At 43.6% G+C, this 21,951-nt stretch overlaps 1 protein-coding gene across 2 annotated transcripts in view; it reads left to right on the top strand.

Annotated features, from left to right (window-relative positions):
* Nucleotides 1-14,097, top strand: part of Ak9 (adenylate kinase 9) — a 144,134-nt gene extending 130,037 nt beyond the window's left edge. For both annotated transcript variants that reach the window (XM_048424988.3, XM_048424987.3), the window contains exons 33-41: nt 629-830; nt 2,610-2,756; nt 2,864-3,084; nt 5,898-6,094; nt 7,406-7,575; nt 8,069-8,167; nt 11,356-11,458; nt 12,730-12,844; nt 13,612-14,097. In XM_048424988.3, the coding sequence (XP_048280945.3) occupies nt 629-830; nt 2,610-2,756; nt 2,864-3,084; nt 5,898-6,094; nt 7,406-7,575; nt 8,069-8,167; nt 11,356-11,458; nt 12,730-12,844; nt 13,612-13,814 (1,457 nt within the window). In that variant the 3' untranslated portion in view covers nt 13,815-14,097. The remainder of the gene's footprint in view (nt 1-628; nt 831-2,609; nt 2,757-2,863; nt 3,085-5,897; nt 6,095-7,405; nt 7,576-8,068; nt 8,168-11,355; nt 11,459-12,729; nt 12,845-13,611) is intronic.
* Nucleotides 14,098-21,951: the final 7,854 nt, after the last annotated feature.

Genomic DNA, 21,951 nt, shown 5'->3' with positions numbered 1-21,951 from the left:
AGATGGCTGTGAGCCACCATGTGGTTGCTGGGAATTGAACTCAGGACCTCTGGAAGAGCAGTCAGTGCTCTTAACTACTGAGCCATCTCTCCAGCTCCCAGATTGTTGCATTGTTATCTTTGGCAGCATACTAAATACCAATGCACACAGCATTCCTGCGGTGCTTCGCCTCATTTACTGCATCGTGCAGAAACAATAAGCTGCTTAAGTATTGGTTTGATTATAAAAAAAAGAAGAAGAAGAAGAAGAAAAGATGGGGCTGGAGAGAGAGCTTAGTTGTAAAGAAATTGACGGTTCTTCCAGAAGATCTGGGTTCAATTCCCAGCACCCACAGGGCAGTTCACCACTGTGTGTAACTCCAAGATCTGATAGCCTCACTGTAGACAAAACACTAAAGCACATGAAATAAAATAAATTCATTTTTTTCTTTAAAAAGAAAACAAAACAAACCCAGTTGGTTCATTAGCCAGATTCTAAAGTCACAACCCTGAAGTACTGCTAAGAGCATTGACAATTCTTTGAAGAATATGAAGCTAAGCTTGATATGGTGCCATTAGCCAGAATCCGAAAGCAAGGTTGACTGACGAATGTGTGAACTGAAATAGGCTTCGTGTTTTATGTTTTCCAGTTGCCAAGAAGCTTGCAAGTGAGTACGGCTTAAAACGTTTGTCAGTAGGAGATGCGCTGCGTAGCATGTTAAGCAATCACCCAGATACAGAGCTGTCACTCAGGATAAACTGGCACCTTCACAAAGGAATGACAGTGCCGGATGCACTTGCTATTCAAGCTTTAGACCTTTCCCTGATGGAAAGTGTGTGCAATACTATAGGGTGAGTGAGCTGGGGCGGAAGAAAGGGGAAAAGGCATACTGTCAAGATGCTCGTAGTTATTTTAAAACGTCCTGTAGACGGGTTTAGAGTGCCTGGAAAGAGGAGGAGAACAATCTACTTCTCAGACTGAGAACTTAACAGGGAAACATTCTCTTTTCCTGTCAAGATCCATGGCCTGAACTTGTGGCAGATTAGCCCAAAGACCTCATTACTCCCTGCAGCAACTCCAGCAAGGTCCACAGATGAGGCCACTGTGACTTTCTTACCCCAATAGTTCTTGCTGCTCCATGAAAGGGTGGAAGGGCTCTCCTAAGTTATCGGGTGATGTGGTCCCATGCACATGGTTCCTCTCAGGCCCAGGTCCCTGTAAAGAGAGCCGCGCCCCTCCTGTAATGCCATATTCAGACAGGAACACTGGATACTTGGCCTCGTTCTCAGTTCATTGTCCTCTGCTGATCTTTCTTCTCGTCTATTGCAGCCAGTGGTCACACCTCAGCAAACGCCAATGCTCTCTGGTCTTGGATCCAGGTCACTAGAATCCCCCGGCTTAGACACAATCATTGTACACTTAGAACCACTGGCTCTCCCCTGCACGTGGCTTTGAGTCAAGTCATCGAAGAGTTAGCTCCTCTAGTGTCAGGGCTGGGCGCATTCTCGGGTGACAGCCTTTGGGAGAAGAAGGGGCATATCCACAGAGTTATTTCTTCTCTGGGGCTTAGCTTTCCTCAACGAGGACAGCTTTGGTTGAGTCTCAGGTTATTCTGCCTTAATCCCAGGATGAAAGCTGCTCAGTCACCCTAGCTTCCTTTCCCCAATCCTGAGAGCCACTCAAGTGGCCCTTCCCAGTATAAAGAAGGATTGTTCAAAAGGGAACAATAGATCACTCTCTTGCAGACTACAGTGAGCTGGCTATGTCCTTTACCCTCTCTGCTGGAGACTTCTCGCTAGGGTCTGCACTCTAATGGAGAGCATTGGCAAGTGGGCCCTGTCATTCAGGACAAATAACTCCTTACTGATGGCTACCAGCCACGTGACCAGCTTTCTGATTTGCCTATGAGACTACTCTCAGAATTTCTGGATTTTTAAAGAATTTTCGTTTCCTTTCAGTTTGGTAGACAATCTTATTGTCTCTGACTGTTGGGCTGTAATTCTCATACTTTTTGTTCTCACGCATGTGTGGCAAGCCTCCCAAGCTCCCCATTCCAAATACCTCACAAATTCCCCACTCTTCTACAACAAGAGCCTCTCCTCCCAGCGCACACATGACTGTTCACTTAGCATCCAGTACATGTCATGCCCTCTTCCGGTTGCTTTTCACACCTGCTCTCTATCTTTAAAACCACTCAAAGGGGTAAAGAGAATTTTCCCCTATTTTGCTAAAACCAAGGCATGTTTTCAAATCCAGACCTGCCTGCATTCATTCTGTTCTTTGTGCTTGTAGTGATAACACCAGGAATACGGAGTTTTCAAGGTATAGGAGATGTGCTTCTCAAATTCTACCAAAACCTAGTTGTGTGGTGCTGAGCATCTGGATGTATGAATGCGGATCTCCTGCCTCTGCTTCCAAAAGCTGTGTATGTGTGTCCTGCCCACCTTGATGTCTAGAGATGACTAAGGGTTAAGATGTAAAGATACAGGAGAAAACACACACAAAAAAATGTATCGGTGTCATAAGGAAAAGCCTAGGAGTACTCAAAGACAGAGATCTGTTCTGGAAGACATAAGGAAATTATGAGAAAAAAGGAATGTGAAATTTTTGTCTTTCTGTTTGTCTGCTAGTGTGGTCATTGATGGCTACCCTGTAACCACAAACCAGATGAATATCTTGGAGACAAGGTCAATCATTCCCATGGTCATCTTTGAGTTGGACGTGCCATCCAAGGAGATATTCAAGAGGTTGCTCTTAGAGAGGAAGATGGAGCAGAGGTGATCTTCCTGAGGGAACTGTGGGACTGGGGTGGCCTTGACCATCCATACAGGGGATGTCGCAGGCCTTCAACAACTTTTCCACCCCTGCCCTGTTTCCTTCTTAGTACGCCGTATCCACTGCACAACAGCACACAGATTATAGCTTACAAGAATGCCAAGTACCATAAAAATGTCAGTGAGATCAGGCAGTTTTATCAAGAACAGCATCAAAACTGGCATGTGATTGATGGATTTCACAGTAAGTGGTGGGTATGGAATGAAGTCGTTAAAGACATCCAGCAGATGAATAAGTACATACAGATATACATGGAAAAGATAAAGGAAGGTAAGAAAATGTTATTGTGTGTATGTGTGTACGTGTGTACGTGTGTGTGTGTGTGTGTGTGTGTGTGTGTGTAGATGAGTATGAAGGCCAGAGAACAACTCTAAAAGAGAGGGAGGATAGGAAGCTAGCAAGATATTATGAGACCAAATGATACATCCACAGCTCTATGTCCAACGTCTGAAACCACGGTTCAGCAGCCCCTCCCACCCCGAGGATAACCATGTGTGGCCCACACGGCCTCTCTCTTAGGCTGGCTCCATCTTCAGCTTTCCTCAGCAGACCTTCCATATCCTTGGCATTCCTAACATCCCTGCACATTCATTGTGTTTTGATTTGCAACAGTACATTTCTGTCATGTAATCCACTCGGTTTGGGTACTTGTTTCTAGTAACACCCCCCTCATCTCAACTTCATGCAACAGAGCCTCGGGAGCCACCTGGAGAGATGTTGACTTCACCACAAACTGCATGACCTCCAAGCCCTCTCCTAAAATCTTGGTGGAAGTTCCCATGACCCTAGAACTCTCTCCTTAGTCATGCCTGAAATGGCAGCATCAATTGGATAATGGTTTATGTATTTACTGCCCGTGTATCTCAGGCTGGCCTCGAACCCACCACACCAGCACGCAGTCTGGTCTTCTAGGGGAACAAGCCTTTGAAAAGACAAGGAAAAGCAAGCGTGCCAGCATGACAGAGACCGGGCCTTTTTAGTTTCCTAGGGCTACAAGCAAAAACTGAGTGGATTGAAAGACAGAAGTGTATCGTGTCATAATTCACAAGGCTGGAAGTTCAAAACCAAGGTGTGGGCGGTGTCATGCTTTCTCTGAGGTCTTTATGGGAGGGTCTGCTTCATGCCCTCTTTGTTTCCAGCACAAGCAACAACCACTGGCTTCAGAGTCACCATGACAACCCTATCTCTGTCACTGCATGTCATTCTTTTTGTCTATCATATGCCATGCTCCTCTGTGTCTTTGTCCATCTGACTCTGTTCTCAAAAGTGGCTACGTTCAAAGCTGCCGTGAATCCTTCAATGTCTCTTTTGAGAACACAGTTCAGCCTAGAAAACTAAGCTAACTTTGTGGCATATCTGTTTTGTTTGTTTGTTTGTTTGTTTGTTTGTTTGTTTGTTTTTCCAGGCAGCATCTCCCTATGTAGCCCTGACTGGTCTTGAATGCACAGAGATCCACCTGCCTCTACCTCCGGTGTTCTGGGATTAAAGGCAGGTGCTTTTGGTATATCCCTTTTGTTAGAAACAAATATTCACATCCAAAGGGAACGATTTATAAGGTATGAGCAACACAGGGCAGGCACGAATTCGCAGCAGCACCGGACACGTGACTGGACAGCCCAGTCTGTGTCCTGCAGTGATGCTCATGGTACAATGACACAGTGAACCAATCAGAGTTATGTTCAGTCAGCGATAATCAAACAGTGATACAGTCAGACTTATGTTCAAATTAACAGAGGAATTGGGGAAATTGGGTAGCAAGTAACAACATTACTTTGTATTAGGCAAGTAACCCCCTACTCCAGAAACCTCTGAACCCTGGAAGATACAAAGATGTTAGGAGACTCTGCCAGTTGCTACTCTGAACTCTTCCGAGTGGACCAGGACCTAATGAAGTGGTCACAGTTCATGGCTGGTATCCAGTTTAGTGGAGATCAGAAGTAGAGCCAAGGTGTCCAGTTCAGCTTTGTTGACTCAGTCGGGCCACAGACGTTGCCACTCGGGAAATCCCATATTCCAGCAGTGTACAGTCTAAGGACCTTTCTGGGAAAGGTGTCGAGGCCTCACTGGGCATTCCTTGCTTTCAGGAGGTCAGTGAAAGATGACAGCCAATAAGACAATGTTCTTCAATGCCCACCTCTTTGAAAGAGGGCTATGGTTGCTGGACTAGCAGTTAGTATCAGAATTGTGTAGAAATACTTATTAGAACATAGATGTGTGTGTCTGCCCATTCATACAGATGTGTGTATGTATGTGTAAGTGTTGAATGTATATAAAATATGTGCATATATAACTATTATTTGTATATAATTGATAACACCTAAAACATTAGAATGAAAATACACAACAAAGACAAATATTTAAGTAAACCGCATATATACTTTTGGTTACATACATAAGTTAAAAGTCTTAATAGTTTATATGTTTGTGCAGTAGAATTTGCTATGCATAAATTCAAAGGAACTGGGTGGCCGGGCATGGGGGAGCCCTAATATAATGACGTAAGATGACCACAAGGTCAAGGCCTGGGATACATAGAATCAAAACATGTCTCCTTGAACACAAAAACAAACCAAGGTTAAACATACCTACGGAACTGAGACAACAGAGAAAGATGTCAAAGACAATTAACTGATGAGTTGCAAAATAATGTTTACATGTAATGGCATGACTATGCCATACGCAAGAGACATACACACACATACATGTATTTATATGTATATATAAAAAATATTTGAAAAGGCATAAGCACAACAGTGGATACTGCTTAGGATGGGTAGTAGGCTGAGAGGGTGTAGGCATGGAGAATAACTTTTGTTTTGTTAGTTTGCTTGCTTGTTTTGAAACAGGTTCTATGTAGCCCAGGCTGCCCTAGAATTTGTGGCAATCCCCCCGCCTCAGCCTCCAGAACTTGGGATTGTAGACTTCCACCACCATATGCATTTATAGTAACTTTACTTTTTACTCTGTCATTTAGAATGTGAGGCTGTGTACTGTTAATATAGTGGTATCTAATTGAAATTATTTTACTTTTTAACCATTATATTTCCTGTGAAAATATATAATAATTAATATGTTAATAACAGGGAAAGCTGCTTGCATTGACAAATTATGTATCACACCCGAAGAGCTGATTTCTCGTCTGGGAGAGTTTGGGCAGTTCTGCCCCGTCAGCCTAGCAGAATCGTATGAGTTAGTTGATTGTTCTGTAACTAACAGCTTGGAATTTGCAGCAGAGTTCAGAGGACACTATTATAAAATGGGCTCTCAAGAAAAGCTAAATGTAAGTTTGTTTCTTATATAAATATTTGTTAAGGGAGGAAAATTACTTGTCTTGATGAGAAGAACAGGCACCCTTGGGAACACTTAGAAAATTGGAACCAAGAACCCCATCATTGGAACCTGTGACTCTGGGATCAGTGAGAAACTCAAAGAGTAGCCCTGGACTGCCCCATTCCCAGATGTATTTAGAAGGCTTTGGTCAGTGGTGGGTCTTGGGTTGCCTATCAGGCAGGGAAAGCCAACAGTTGAGTCTCCCCAACGGAGGGAGCATGAAGCCTCTGGACTCAGCCCACAGAAAGATAATAGGGGATTCAGCTTCAAGAGATGAGGGAGTAAAGCCAAAGTCAGTAAGAATGAAGCAAGAGCTTGATTGATGTCTTCCGTGCTTAAAAAATAAATAAATAAAACAGCACTAGTTATCCCCAGCATCTGTGAGGATTGGTTCCAGGACATCCCCTCCCAGGGGGACAAAATCTGTGGATGCTCAATTACGAAGCGGGTAGCATTTGCGTATAACCTAACCTACGCATACCCTCCCACATCCATGGAAACACTTCTAGATGGCTTATACTATCCAATGCAATATAAAAAGCCCTGCAAAGAGTTGCTATGCTGTGTTGTTTAGAGGACTGTGTGAGGGAAAAGGCAGACACGTTCAGTAAAGAACTAGTCTTTTTCCTGGACCCATCCAGCCTGAATCTGAGGCTGCACAGGCCGTGGATATGGAGAATGGACTACTTGTACCTATGGATTCAAAAGTCTAACCAGATATTGATTCCAATATTTTGATACCTGTGATTTGATGACACATAATGGTTTGTAACTGAAGACAATAATAAAAACTAATCTGAATATTTTATTTTCCTCCAGAGAACAAGAACTTTAATCTCCTTACTTTGAGGGTGCTTATTTCTTCCTGCTTATATCATAATAATCATAGAATTTTCAAAACAGAAGTCATGGCAGATATTTTGTGCCTTTGCATCCTGCAGTGCAATTATTGCCACTGGAGAGCCCTAAAGGGCACAGGTAGACTGGCAGGTGACGAAGGACTCCCTAGTCCGTGTCATAGAATAGGAACTAAAAAAATACTATGTAAGAAGAGATCTATGGTTGCTTATTATCCTGAATAATAATTATTCAGGGATTATTATCCTGAAGAACTTCTTATAGGAGAAGTGACAATAGCTTCTCTCAGATGGCTTGAAAGGCTACTGAAATGGGAAATGATCAGGAGAGCCACCAGGATGCTTTGATTGGTGTATTATTGCTGTTTTAAACGCTTTTGCTGTTGTACCTTTTTTCTTGATAGAAATTTCTGATGAACCCAGAATTGTATGTGCCTCCCTTGGCACCTCATCCACTCCCGCCTGCTGCCATGCTCCCCAAAAGGCTGACCCTGTCAGAGCTCAAGAGTCGATTTCCTAAGTGTGCTGAGCTCCAAGGCTACTGCCCAGTGACTTACCTTGATGGAAAACAAAGGCAAGCCTTCATATTTGCAGGCCAGACCCACACCCCTGCTCGGTACCATGGCTCCCTGGGACTGTTTTTAAGGATTTGTTTTTATTCTCGTGTGTGTGTGTGTGTGTGTGTGTGTGTGTGTGTGTGTACCGTGTGCATGCGGGTGCCCATAGAGGCCAGAAGAGAACATCTGATCCCCTGGAACTAGAGATATGGGCGTTGGGAGTCATCCAACCTGGGGTAAACATGCTGGGAACCCCAAGTCCTGTCCTTCTCAAGAGCAGCATGCACTCTTAGCCTCTGAGCCACCTCTTCAGCTCACGAAGAAACAGTCTTACCTTGCTGATCACCTGGGGAAACGTTCCTTCCTTACTTGAGCTGCAGAAGCAGAAAAATGACACATTTTTGGCATTTTATCTATACAGTACTACATATCAATGATAAGATATTAATTACAAAGCTACATGTATTAATTACACCGTGGTTTTTGTTTTGTTTTGTCTTCGTTTTTCAGATATGAGGCCCTGGTGCCTGGTAACATTCAATATGCCGTAGAGTATCAGAATCGTATATTTATTTGCGAGAGTGAGGAAAAACTGCAGAAATTTTTGAGGTGAGATTATTCGCCAGTTGTAAATATTTATCATGTTCTATGTCCCATCTACTGTTCTTGGAACTGTGGAACAAAAGGGAAGGGACACACAGACACGGACACAAGGACACACACACACACATACACACACACACACACACACACACACACACAGAGGGAGAATGAATAAGCACTGCTTTGTCCCAAAGCGTAAGGCTCCAGAATGTATGGTAGATTTTTGAGTACCTGATAATAATGGAATGTTTTGGTTCGGTATGGTTTTTCAAGACAGGGTTTCTCTGTGTAGCCTTGGCTGTCCTGAAACTCATTTTATAGACCAGGCTGGCCTTGAACTCAAAGAGATCTGCCTGCCTCTACCTCCCGAGTACTGGGATTAAAGGCATGTGCCACCACGACCTGGCCATAATAATGGAATATTATGGGGCCCAAAGAGTGAGAAAGGGCCTAACACACTGGTATGATTCGACTGTCTGAGTAAGGACCAGTTATAGACTAGAATACGGGATAGAGGGCCAGATGCCAAGCCGATGGGCCTGTGGTCAACCTGTCCCTGGGGACCCAGGAACTGTAGGAAAGTCAGCCTGTCTGGATGGGACGTCGAGGCAGGGCTGGAGGTCAGCAGGGTAGCACACAGAGGTTCAAGCAATATCACCAAACAGCATTTCTGTCCCGACCAGCGGGACATGAACAGAGATCCTGAGCTCTGGAGGGAAGAGGAATGAAAGGGACGAGAGACACAAGAAATAGACAGCAAGTTTGTATTTCTGATCAAGCCCACTTTATTTTCTCTCAGGAACCTTATATAGGAAAAAAGGGGTAGGGGGTTGGGTAGGATGTTGGAATGTCAGGTCTGGAGACGTCCTAGCTGATAGGAAGAGATAAGAAAATACTGAGGGTCTGTGACTGTTAACTAACAAAGGGAATGGCAATTACTTCAGAAGCTTGGGTTAATTTCCTAGACCTGGAACTTGCCCTGCAGTGGTAAATATCTTACTTAATTTGTGACTATAGATGGCTGTAATCAAAATACAGGTCTTTGCTCCTGGAATGTCTTCCCTTTTTATAAATATTAGTATGAGGCGAGTTAAAGGTCATCTAGCAGATGAGTGGGCATTAACCAGTAGAGGACGGGGAGAACAGAGGCCCGATCCTCTCATGGTGGGGGAAATTTCTTTTCAACTTGGTGGAGGAAATTTCTTTTCAAGGTTACAGATGTCTTTGGGGGGAGGCAAAAGTCTAGGTTTTTATGTCAATACCTCTGGACATCAACCTCTATGCAATCAGGCATGTTCCTCAGGAGACCCAGAGACGGAATGCATGGTCTTCTCCCTGCAGTGCTCTGCCTTGCACCCCTTGCTGGTGCCCACGCCTGTCGTGGACAGACACACTTATCTCTGGGTTTTATGTGGCTCCTATAGGAGACTCGCTCTCAAGGGGCTCTTCTAGCCCTTGATCAGCCAGATCAAGCTGGTGATAATGGACTTGAATGTGCTTGGATGCCAGAGAGTCCTCCTGTTGGCGAATAAACTTACTGACCCTATTTAAGCTAAGCATCCACTGTCCAAAAGCCATCAATAATAAGAATCCTAAAAGGGGTCCCAAAAGGGAGGGTAAGAGGGTGGTGACCCAGGGGGAGGTGGAGAACCAGGTTTTGAACCACCCCTCCTCTTGCTCCCGCTGCTTTCTTCTGCGCTCTAATCCTTCTCTGACCTTAGCCATGCTATCTCTGACTAACCCGGTGTGATCAGCATAAAAACAACATTCCTCTTTTAGGGCAGCACAAAGGCGATCTAGTCCTCGTTGGTTCACAACACTACCTCAGACAAGGAGACGAGTGGTTTTTTTAGGGATGCCTTTTTCCAGGTTTTGGATATTCTCGTCAATAGCAAGGCATAGTTCTGAATAGCGTATGTTGGAGAGAATTAAGGAGGATGTACCTGTTCCAGCACCGGCAGCACCAGCAGCACCAGCGAGGCCCAATAGAACAGCCAGGGTGACTGCAGTCACAGGCTCTCGCCTAACTCTGGTCAGGGAATGGCTATCGTAGGGTCCCAAGCCTGAGCAAATTGTTCTGAGGTATTATAGATTGATCTTGGAACAATCTGAATAAGAATGCAAAAGCTATTAGGTTGTTTAAGGTGGGGACATAGATCCAGCGTGTCAGCCCATTGTTGCAGGCCCACCAGGTCTCTGTATCAGGAAGGAAATACAGGAAAGTACTGTTGTCTGGTTACAAAGATGCTTGTGAGAGGAGGGCATGCTATTCCTTATGCACAATCCTGAGCCAATGACCTGGGTCAAGGTAATCTTACTTGTAGGGGCTTGACTCCATCTGCATTTTTGAGGGTCATTGGAGTAGCTATAGTTTTCATAGCTACTATGATGGCTACACCGTCATAAAAAAAAAAAGTGGGGTAGAATGATAACTTAGCCAACAGGAACTTATTAGGGTAGGATTAGTTGCATTTAGTGCTAAAAAAGGTTTGGTTAATTATTTTAAAACAAAATTATAGGTGCCAGGATCGTAAAGAGATAAGACAGAAGATACAGACCTGAACCTGTGAGCCACAGCGTGTGTTGCCGACCTGTATGCCAGGCCAGTGTTAGAATCGGTTTTGCTTAGGAATAAGATCTTCCATGAGGCGTCAGGAATGGCAGGAGGCAGAAACGGTGTTCAGAGGTTAATAGAGCAATCCTAAACAAGATGCGAGGCATGTTGGAGCTCCCACCCTTAGGCCCTCCTCTCTCCACTGGTCACCCCTCCTGCCACCACCCCAGTGTCCTCCACCTTGGCCACAGGGGTATCCAACTTGGGAATGGAGGTGCCACTTAGATATTCAAATTTTTCAGAGGAATGAAAAAGTTTTATATAGCCGCTGTGAAAATTAAGAAATCTGTTAAAGAGGTGATCAAGGCTGGAGACCCGGAGCCAGGCCTGGTGGCTCATTCCCAGCACTGAGAAGGTGGGAGGAGAAGAATTAGGAGTTCGAAGTTGTTCTTAGCTGTGGAGTAGATTACACGATTGTGGGAAATCGAAAATCAAAGAATCTGCTAGAACCCCTAGTCTTCTCCCTTGTATAATTTTTCTCCAGGAGGTAAAGCAAGCGGTGAGACTTGTCTCACATTTGTGTCTATGTACTCTGCATGGATGTGTGTGCCCATGTGTCTAACGAGTTTTGTATCTGTAGGCTGCCGATGCGTTACTGGGACCAGAAGCTCCCACACAAGCTTCCTCCGCTAAAGGAATCCATCCACCTCACCAGTCTCCCTTTGCCTGGGTATCTGGAACAGGTTCTGTTGCAGGATTTTCTACAATACACATACACGTTACAAGAATACAGGGGTCTCGTCTAACAGTAACTTCTGCTTTTATAACTGGGGTTCTAGGCAAAATTTCCCGATTTTAAGTTGTAAAACACTCTTCAACTATTTCATTTACGGGTGGTTGTTAAAATGAAAGCGGTGAACTCCTATAACCAATGCCTGAAACAGCAGTACCCCAGCGAGGGGGGGAATGGGCGGTCAGTACCACAACTGGGGGAGGGGAATGGACGGTCAGTACCCCAGCGAGTGGGGGTGGGTGGTCAGTACCACAGCTAGGGGGGAATGGGGGGAATGGGCGGTCTTTAAACTACTTACTTGTAAATTGGATACATAGTTTGATTTCTCCTCCTCCTTCTCCTCCTTCTCCTTCTTCTTTTTTAATGGTTTGAAATGTTGCATTGGTCTGCCGAAGGTTAACTTACTCCACTAAAGAATTTAGTTAGTACCAGGATAGGTGAACTACAAAACCCATGTTTTATCCCAAATCCACGTGAAATTACTCAAATCACATTTGATTCATCCAGATATAATTATATAATTATTTTAAAAATAGTAACATTTGTCACTAGTCAATTTCTGTTTCAAAGTAATTTAATTTTTAAATTATTATTTGTGCATGGATGTGCGTGCCCTGCCCATGATGGGAGGGGACACATGTCACGGTGTGTGTGTGTGTGTGTGTGTGTGTGTGTGTGTGTAGAAGCCAGGTGACAACTCTACAGAGTTGGTTCTCTCCCAATTTTACATGTGTTTCCGGGATCAGACTCGGGTCACCAGGCTTGCAAACACCTTTACTTACTGAGTCACCTCACTAGTCTCCTGAATTTATTATTGTTTTTTAGTTCTTCAAGATAAATGTCAAAACCACAATTTTACAGGCTTATTACAACTTCTTAACCACTTTGTTTTGTTTTGTTTTTTGCAGTTTGCCTAGAAAGTTAGCTTTCAATGTACCTATTTGAGCTACATAGCAAGACTGCCTCAAAAATAAAAATCTGAAAGAAAAACCAAAGGAGAGATGGGGAGAAAGTTGGCTTTCACCTGGCATAATGCCATCATGCCAGGGAGGATCACTGGGGAGGAGTCTTGTCACAAGTGTTTCTTTCCTGTTGGCTGGATGGTCGCCTTACCACCCCATCCCAGGAAAAGCTATGTGATGAAAAGAATCAGGCCTTTACTGATCTGTATTAAGAATGGGAACTCAAATATGCACTAACTTAAACTGTTCCCTCCCTCAGGGTACAGCAACTTCCCTAATCAAAGCCATGAACGCAGCAGGATGCCTGAAGCCCAAGTTCCCCTTCCTGAGTGTGAGGCGGTCTGTCCTCCTCTACATAGGGTTCCATCTCAAAGGTATGCTTTCTAAATGACCACCGCTCAGAGGCGCTCAGCACTTGGACCATGAGTGGCAGACCGGGTTGGTTATTATTTCCTTGTATGGGAAGGGGCAGATGAAACACAGGTGAAAATGAAAATATCGAACTGAAATTGCCAGTTTTTAAATCAGGCACTATAAACTGCACCTGCTAGCACAGGTCCATAAAATCCCAGCTGCTCAGGACGCTGAGGAGGATCACAAGATCAAAGCCTGCCTAGGCTATGGAGTGAGCTCCACTACAGCCTTGGCCACTTAGGAAGACTCTGCCTCAAAACCAAAAGTTTAAATCAGGCATAGCGGCACACACCATTAATCCCAGGAATCGGGGAGGCAGAGGCAGGCAGATCTCTGTGAGTTCAAGGCCAGCCTGGTCTACACAGCCAGGGCTACACAGTGAGGCCTTATCTCAAAAAAAAAAATGCAGAGGTCTGGGCATATAGCGCAGTGGTAGAGCATTTGCTTAGTATATGTGAGACCCTAGGTTCAACCCCAAGCACCACAGAATTAATAATATAATAAAATCAGGGTAATAAATAATATAATCAACACTTAAAAATCCATGCCATAAGAAAGGTATACACAGAAAATTATGGTCTAAGATAGTGGCCCTCTAACCTTATCCAAGATGGGACCATCTTTCACTTAACTGGGTGGCCTAGTTACACACAAAGTTCTGCCTTGTTGAATGGCTTACTAACCACCTTATCAGGAAGCATTCATAACTTGGTGACATTTTCTACAGCATTTAATCCCAAAGGTTCTGAATATTCAAGAAAAAAATACAAGAAGAAGATGGAGAAGTTTTTGGAAAGATGTGAACTCATAACATACCTCAGTTCCAAGATGACCCGGAAGTACAAGGAGCCTCAGTTTAGAGCCATTGACTTCGATCATAAGCTACAGACCTTTTTCTCCCTGAGAAACATAGACCCCATTACCGGATAATTTGCTTAGGTTACCAAGACCCAAATTTCTCAAATCTTCTCCAAGGGATAGAGGGACTTAAAGGAACAGACTTCAAATCTTGCATTTTCTGAAGTTTATTTCCCTCTTGCCTGATGTTATGTGGTCGCCAGGTCTCAAATGGACTCAAAGGTCTATGAGGAAGGGTCACCCTCTGAGTACCTAAGTGTTAATACAGTTTTCAAGTTTATTGCCTTTTTCTGAATTTTGATGCTTCCACAAAGTGGGCATCCTGTTTGAGATATTAAAATGCTTACTAAATCTATTTCTATTTTCTTTTCTTTTGTTGCTTGCTTGTTTGCTTGTTTGCTTGAGACAGAGTCTCTCTACAAAGCACTAACTATCCTGGAACTCTGCAGACCAAGCTGGCTCCAAACTCACAGAGATCTGTCTGCCTCTGCCTCCACGTGTGCCAGCATGTCTGACTTTTTCTTTTTAAACACTTTCAGTAGAAAGCCAGTCTCTGTTAAAGAAAACTACTCATTAAACATTAGAAAGTTTCAGGAGACAAGCAAGCTAGTGGGAACCTTGGTAATACTTTTGACATAGGGAATTGTTTGTAAATTTTCTGAATGTAAGACACTGTCATTTTCTTTTTTTTCTTTCTTTTTTATTTTATTTATTTATTTGGTTTTTTGAGACAGGGTTTCTCGATAGTTTGGAGCCTGTGCTGGAACTAGCTCTTGTAGATCAGGCTGGACTCAAATTCACAGAGATCTGCCTGCCTCTGCCTCCCGATTGCTGGGATAAAAGGTGTGCACCACCACCGCCTGGCTAACACCAGGCGGTGATGGTACACACCTTTAGTCCCATGGCTCAGAAGGCAGAGGCAGGTGAAGGTCTGAGTTCGAGGCCAGCCTGGTCTACAGTTCGAGTTCCAGGACAGCAAGGGCTACAGAGAGAAACTCTGTCTCAAAAAACCAAAAAGACACTGTCGTTTTCTCAGCAAAAAAAATGAAATCAGTAGCGAGTAACTGGCTGCCCCTTTCCCTAAGTGTTCACTAATGCATAATTAGTATATAGTTCTATAACTAGAAATCACCTTGGGTCCTAGGAAAGAGGAAATTCAGATTTTTATGAAATCTGTCAGAAAACATATAAGGCAGAGGAACAGTTAACTAAGCTGAATTTGAGTGAATTTAAATATAAGATCAAATTTTTAGCAGCTGTATAAATCAGTTAGAATGCTTAATAGTAAAAATGTAAGGCTAGAGAGGGGGCTTATCATTTGAGAGCACCCATATCATCTGCACAGCTTAGAGTGCCTAGAACTTCATTTTCAGGGACTCATGCCCATTCTGTCTCTGAGGGCACATGCACACCCCCAAAATTAAAAATAAGTAAATGTATGAGTGTGTGTGTTCGTGTGTGTGTATATATGTATGTATGTGTGTATGTGTTTTTGTGTGTGTGTGTGTGTGTGTGTGTGTGCGTGTGTGTGTGTGTGTGTGTGTGTGCGTGCGTGTGTGTGTGTGTGTGTTCATGACGGGTGCAGGAAGAGAGAACAATGTAGTTAGTAATATAAAAATTCCTAAGCAAAAGCTAGAACGCAGGACTGGGGATGTGGGCAGCTGTGAGATGTTTGGTTCATATGCAGGAAACTCCCCCAGAACCTCACATAAAACCCAGGCATGGCGGCACATACTCGTGATCCCAACACTTGGAAAGCAGGAGACAGGAGGATAAGAATGTCAAGATTATCCTCGGCTACATAGTAACAGTCCACGTGCAAAGCCAGTCTGGGCTATAGAACCGTGTTTCCAACAAACAAAGAAAAAGGTGAAGGAGGGGGAGAGACGGAGGGAGTGAGAGAGAGATGGAAAGAGAAAGGAAGGAGGAGGAGAAAAGGAAGAGGAGAGGAAAGGAGAAGAAAAGAAAAAGAGAAAATTCCCTAAAGTCTGTTAGAAGACTGGGGAGTTGACTACAAAGGTTTTCAGGATATTTAAGCCACGACCACTCTTATTCCCTTTTTTCTTCCTTCTTTCCTCTCTCCCCCTTCCCTCTTTCTTCTCTCTCTCTCTCTCTCTCTCTCTCTCTCTCTCTCTCTCTCTCTCTCTCTCTCCAAGCCACAACATTATACAGTAATCTTTTCATTATCAGCCATCTTTTCATGAGTGACTTATCAGAACCAAGGGGTCTGATAAAGGCTAAACCAAAAAGCAAGACTTCCTGGTGTTATTGCTTTGTGAATAAAGTGGCTGTCTTTTGCTGTAGATTTTTTGCTATTGCTCACTTCCCTTCTGTTACATATATGGGAATTGGTTTCCACAGTTCAGAACTGTTTCCTACATCTCTGGGCTATGTGAAATCAGTTGTCCCCTCCCCTAGGTAACTGCAGAGATCTGCCTTCCTGCAGTTATCTTTATCAGCAGGCATTTGGTCAGAGTTTAGGGTCCAGGCAGAGAGCCTTCCGTCTAAGATATTCACAGATACTCAAGGACATAGAATTACTACTTGCCCAAGCTACTGTTCTGGTTTTACCCCACAAGCAGAATGACTGATAACAGCATAGCCCGGAACTGATAATTTAGAGGTCCGGGTCTCTTCTTTGCTTACAGTATAAGTCTAAACTCCAGACTTAGGCTGGTAGAAACTGCGGTGTGTGGTTTATGTGCTATCTCATCAAATAGATCTTTTATCTTTTTTATTCACCACCTAAAAATGTAGTATAGCACACTAACCTTCCCTTCTAGAATCCCCTGATGATTTCCTTTCTTAACTAACTTTCTCCGTTAAGGAGTTCACTGGACATGCACGGATCTCTCTCTCTCTCTCTCTCTCTCTCTCTCTCTCTCTGTGTGTGTGTGTGTGTGTGTGTGTGTGTGTGTGTGTGTGTGTGTGTGTTCTTATCGGATTTTATGGCAGAAAAGAATTCCAGCCCTGGAACTTGCTAGGACTGGGGAATTGCTGGTTTTGAGGGTATATATGACTGGGAACATTTGTAATGGGTAGAAGAATAAGTTAGAACAAGGCAGAACAAGGAGGGACAATGAGAAATGGTGGCTTGAAGAAAGAAGAATAAAGAATCATGGATAGAAGAAACCTATTGTGAGCAGACTTCTTTACCCTCAGATTTTCATCCCCCCCTTTAGCTCATCCTGGCATCTTTAACTGAACCCTGAATGAAAGCTTTGAAGGCTAGAACTTTTAAGGTTCCCATAGCTTACTTTTATTCCTTCTTTCCTTCCTTTTCTTTCTTTCTGGGCATAAGTGTTTTGCCTCGTGTATATCTGAGGATGCCAAATACCTTGGAACTGGAGGTACAGACAGTTATGAGCCACCATGAGGTTGTTGAATCTAGCCCCCCCCCCTCTCTCTCTCTTTAAGATCTGCAATTTACCATTTTCCCACCACAAGCTCATATCTTACTGACCTTTTAGTTCCTAATGAGATTTCAACATCCACTGTCTCTCCAGCCAGTGGGCATACTGGCTTTCTTAAACAATTAAGCCCAGCAGCATTGTTCAGTGCCCTCTGAGTTTCAAGTTCTGAAGGCTAGCAGCCCTTGACGGATGGCTTTAAGTATTCCTTGGGACCTCCAGAAAGCATCTTATAGGCCCCAGAGCAGGTCCACAGCCACTGAACATCTCTTGATGAGGTCATGTTCTTTAATTTGGCTTCTACTAGGTCCCACTTAACCTATGACTAGAATTACCCCCCAAAAGGCAGCAGAAACCCACAGGTAGAACCCCAAGCCATCCCAAATGGAGTCAGTTCGGATTCCAAAGAAGGAATGCCAAGGTGGTGGTCCACACACTTAAACAGAGAACCTGTACACAGGAGGCTGTGGTGGACAAGTGATGTTCTGTGGAAGAGGGTACCCAGTGAAGGAGTTGGAGCATGGAGTTTTATAAAAGCTTAAGAAATCTGGCTTAGGATCACTGTAAGTGAACAATTGCTTTTCCCATAGTTTCACATTCTTCCTTTGTTCTAAACCTTGAACTAAAGTCAAGCTTTGACCACTGTGGGGAATAACTTACAACATTGTTTCATTTCACACTGATGGTGTGCTGGTGAATTTTTTCAGTTGTGTGCTAACTGCAATAGATTATATGAACTGATGAAAAAAAGAAATTTGGCTTAGGTCGGGCTAGTTTCTTTAGGGCTGTGAAGCAACCACCCAAACAACAGTGTATGACTGGAGTTCAAGTCTGCCAGGAAAAAAGCAGCGAGACCAGTCACAGAGTTGTGAAGGCACTCTGTTTCCTCTTTGGTGACAGAAGCAAGCAAGCAAGCAAGCAAGCATGGGAGGTTCTGCAGCTTCTCTGAGGGTGTCATGACCTCCACGATGCTGTCCTGTGAGTTTTAGCAACTTAGCTGCCACTGTTTGGAAGACGCTGAACACTGCACAGCCATGCCCCAAATGTCCTGTCTCTTAGGAAGAAGTCACTGAGCTGAGCCAGGAACCAAACCCTGTGTGGTTCCCCTTTCTTAACCCTACTCTTGAAGATCATATCCTCTGAGTATCTCAACAGAGTGAAGGAAACCCACACAGTGGGAAACTGTATTTCCCAGAATGGTATAGCTCTGGCCAGTGCAGGTCCCTGACGCACACATGCAACTGCAGTTACATGCATGTAGAGCCTTGTACAGGAGAAATGCAAACAGGTCACATGTACAGGGTGTCCGCAATGTGTCAGATGGTCTATCACTGAATTAACATACAGCATCAGATTAAATTCCTACATGTCTTAGTTAGGGTTTCTATTGCTGGGAAGAAACACCATGATCATGGCAACTCTTATAAAGTAAAACTTTTAATGAGGTCCGTTATCATAGTGGACATTGTGGCACGCAGGCAGACAGTGCTGGAGAGGGAGCTGAGAATTCTGCATATTAACCCAAAGGCAACAGGAAGTGAACTGAGATACTTACTTATCGGGTGCCTTGAGTACCAGCCTCAGTACCCACTCAGGGCTCAGAATTTGATGTCCATGGCAGGCGAGGATCTGAGGGTAAAAAAAATAACTCAAGTACATTACCTCTGTGTCTTCTTTATTTTTTGTGCAAGGAGAGAATTGAAGTGAAGGGGGCACAGAGGAGAGAAAGAATAAGAAGAGTAAGGGATAGAAAAAGGAGAAAAATGGAGAGTAAGGGGAAGAAGTAGAAGTAGCGAGGAGAAGAGTGAGGTTTCTAGTTTTTACAGACATAGCTGGAAAATTCTGCAGGCAAGGACAATGATAATATACATATCAAAATCACAAAAGGGGGCAGGTAGAACCTGACAAAGCTGTACTCCAGAACAGGTAACCCGACCCAGGAAAGAGCCAGCATTCAAGGGGAAGTATCTGCCATTCCAAACCATTAGATAAAGTTACTAAACAGCCCTGAATCCTGGATTCATTCATTCTCCTCATCAAATCTCTCTTGATAACCAGTTTTGGGGATTCCCAGGCTTGTTTGTTAGCAAAGGTGGGGCATGCTGCCCTCCTGCTCAGTGCCTGTCTTCTATAGAAATTTTTAGCGGGTAATGTTGTGGGACTGACTCTATGTAAACTTGACTCTTAGACAAAGAATGAATGATATCACTCTAAGGCCTCGTGGGGGGGGGGGGAATGGAGCCCTTGCTCATGCAAAAGTCATACTGCTGAGGTGTTCTGGGAACAAATCCCATTTCAAAAGGAAGAATCATGGCTTCACAAGGTTTCTACAGCTATGATAGTGACTTCTCCACAAGTGCTCCCGCAGCTCTGCAAAATGGGTTGCTCCGTGTGGACGTGTGCATACACACTTCCTGTGGATCTGCTGATTGGTCTGGCAGCTGTGCATTCACTGTAGAGTCTTGTGGGCCGGAACAGATACTGGGTGTGGCTTGAGCAGAGAAGAGACCTCAAAGCCCGCCCCCACAGTGACGCACTTCCTCCAAAAAGGCCACGCCCACTCCAACAAAGCCACACCTGCTAGTAGCGCCATTCCCTGAGCTTATGGGGGTCAATTACATTCAAACTACCACATACAATACATTTTTAATTTTTTAGATTTATGTATGTGCATGAACATTTTGACTACATGTATACGTGTGCACCACATGAGTTCCTGGTGCCTGCAGAGGTCAGAACATGAATTCCCTGATGATTGGGAGCCACCATGTGGGTGTAAACACTTCAAAATTCAAAAGGAATAAATTCTATAGTTTTAAACACTTTGAATTTTATTATATTCTTTTTATTTCATTCTCAACTCACTTGAGAATATATTGAACTCAGTACATATATTGAAATTTCATATGCTTGGTGGTGAATGAGAATAAATTCAAACACAAGGAATGTCATTTATATAGCAGGCGGGGATTTTTCTGTCTTTTTCTTTGCTTTGTTTTCTGCTTTTATAAATGAAGAACTGCGTAGAGGAAGATACATCTCCAAATACTTAACTTTGGGGTGGTTTGAAAAGATTTCTCTCCAGTAGATAACACTTGAACTAAAAGACTTTTCAGAATTAAGACAGGTAAAATTTAAAAAAAATCAAAATTGAGACTTTATTTGATTTTTTTCAAGACAGGGTTTTTCTGTGTAGCTTTGGTACCTGGAACTAGCTCTTGTAGACCAGGCCTCTAATCCACAGAGATTTGTCTGCCTCTGCCTCTTGAGTGCTGGGATTAAAGGCGTGTGCCACCACCGTCCAGCGAGACCTTTTTTTTTAAACCAGCGATAAAAGGCATCCCAAGCACACCAAACCATTGTTCAGGGATGCTGAGAACTCCTTAGTATAAAAGCAAAGTATATTGTGTATATTTTTAGGTGCTCTACCAGTCCATAGTAGACATTCTTTTTAAAGCCAGTATATAGCACTTGGGTGTAGTGCAGAGGCGGGGGCCTAGAAACAGGAGCACTATTGAATCAGTGTAACGGAGGATGGGGAGGGCAAAAAGGAGAGCGAGTGAGGAGAAGGAAGAGTGGGGGTGCATCAAGACTGGCTAGTACCACTGGACAGTGGATTGCCCTTTCGTTCCTCCCACATCCTGGAAGTCACGATGGACTTCAGCTTCTTCAGCAGGTTATCAACCAACCATCCTAGCTTCGTGGCGGTCCTGATACCCTTCACTCCCACAGAGAACCTGTACTAGCCCGTATCTGACAGCTACTATGATCCTCCCCTTCCTCCAGTCCTGTCAAGATCTCCATAGATCCAAGCCATCCAGAGGAGAGCAGGCAGAGGACTCTTGATAAAGTCCCTGTTTTTTTGGGGGGGGAGGGGTGGAGCGCACATGCACACACAACAGAATAATGGAAATTAGATATGGAAAAGATAAGAGGAAAAATTCTTGATAACCTACAGTGATAGTTTGAATGCAATTGGCCCCCAAAATCCCATAATCTCATAGGGAATGACACTCTAAGGAGGTGTGGCTTTGTTAAAGTAGGTGTAGCCTTATTGGAGGGAAGTGTGTCACAGAGGGGGCAGGCTTTGAAGTCTCATATACTCAGGATAACATCCAAGTGTAGTTGGTTTCACATTGCCTGTAAGATGTAGAACTCTCAGCTCCAGCACCATCTCTGCCTGAATACCATCATGCTCCCACCATGATGGGCTGAACCTCTGAACTGTGAGTGAGTCCCTCAATTAAATGTTTCCTTTGTAAGAGTTGCCATGGTCATGGTGTCTCTTTACAGCAATGGTAAACCCTAACCAAGACCCCACTTATCTCAGTATTTCCTCTGTAAGTAATCAAAGGTGTATGTATAAACTATGCTCTCATAATATCACTATCAAAATCTCCAATGCTACAGATTCTTGCTATCAGCTAACATTTTAAATTTTTCAATATTTTTAGCATTTTTGGCTATTTTCACTTTAATTTGTGTCTTTATAGAGTTATCTAGCCACATCTCAAGTTTAGCATGGCCACCTAGTATACAACCGGCCCTTCTGACGGTCTACCTCAGACTGGTTCCTGGTGACCAGTTCCTACTGACACTGTTACTAATAGCCAGCTTCCCATTTAAACAGATTAGTCTGTATGTAAAATTAAAAAAGATTGTTTTTTAAAAATAGATTGGTCAGTATATTTGATCTAGTCTATTTCTTTACTCTCCAAATTAGACACCTATTTTTACTGCAGTCTTTTTTCTGAAACTCTTTTGGCAGGAAAAGAAAAATCTAGGTGGGAGCTAAATTC

The sequence above is a fragment of the Myodes glareolus genome, chromosome 1 (assembly GCF_982192425.1).
Source record: "Myodes glareolus chromosome 1, mMyoGla1.1, whole genome shotgun sequence".
Lineage (NCBI taxonomy): Eukaryota > Metazoa > Chordata > Mammalia > Rodentia > Cricetidae > Myodes > Myodes glareolus.
The sequence above is the reverse complement of the archived record's forward strand: the minus strand, read 5'-3'. Positions and strand labels throughout refer to the sequence as shown.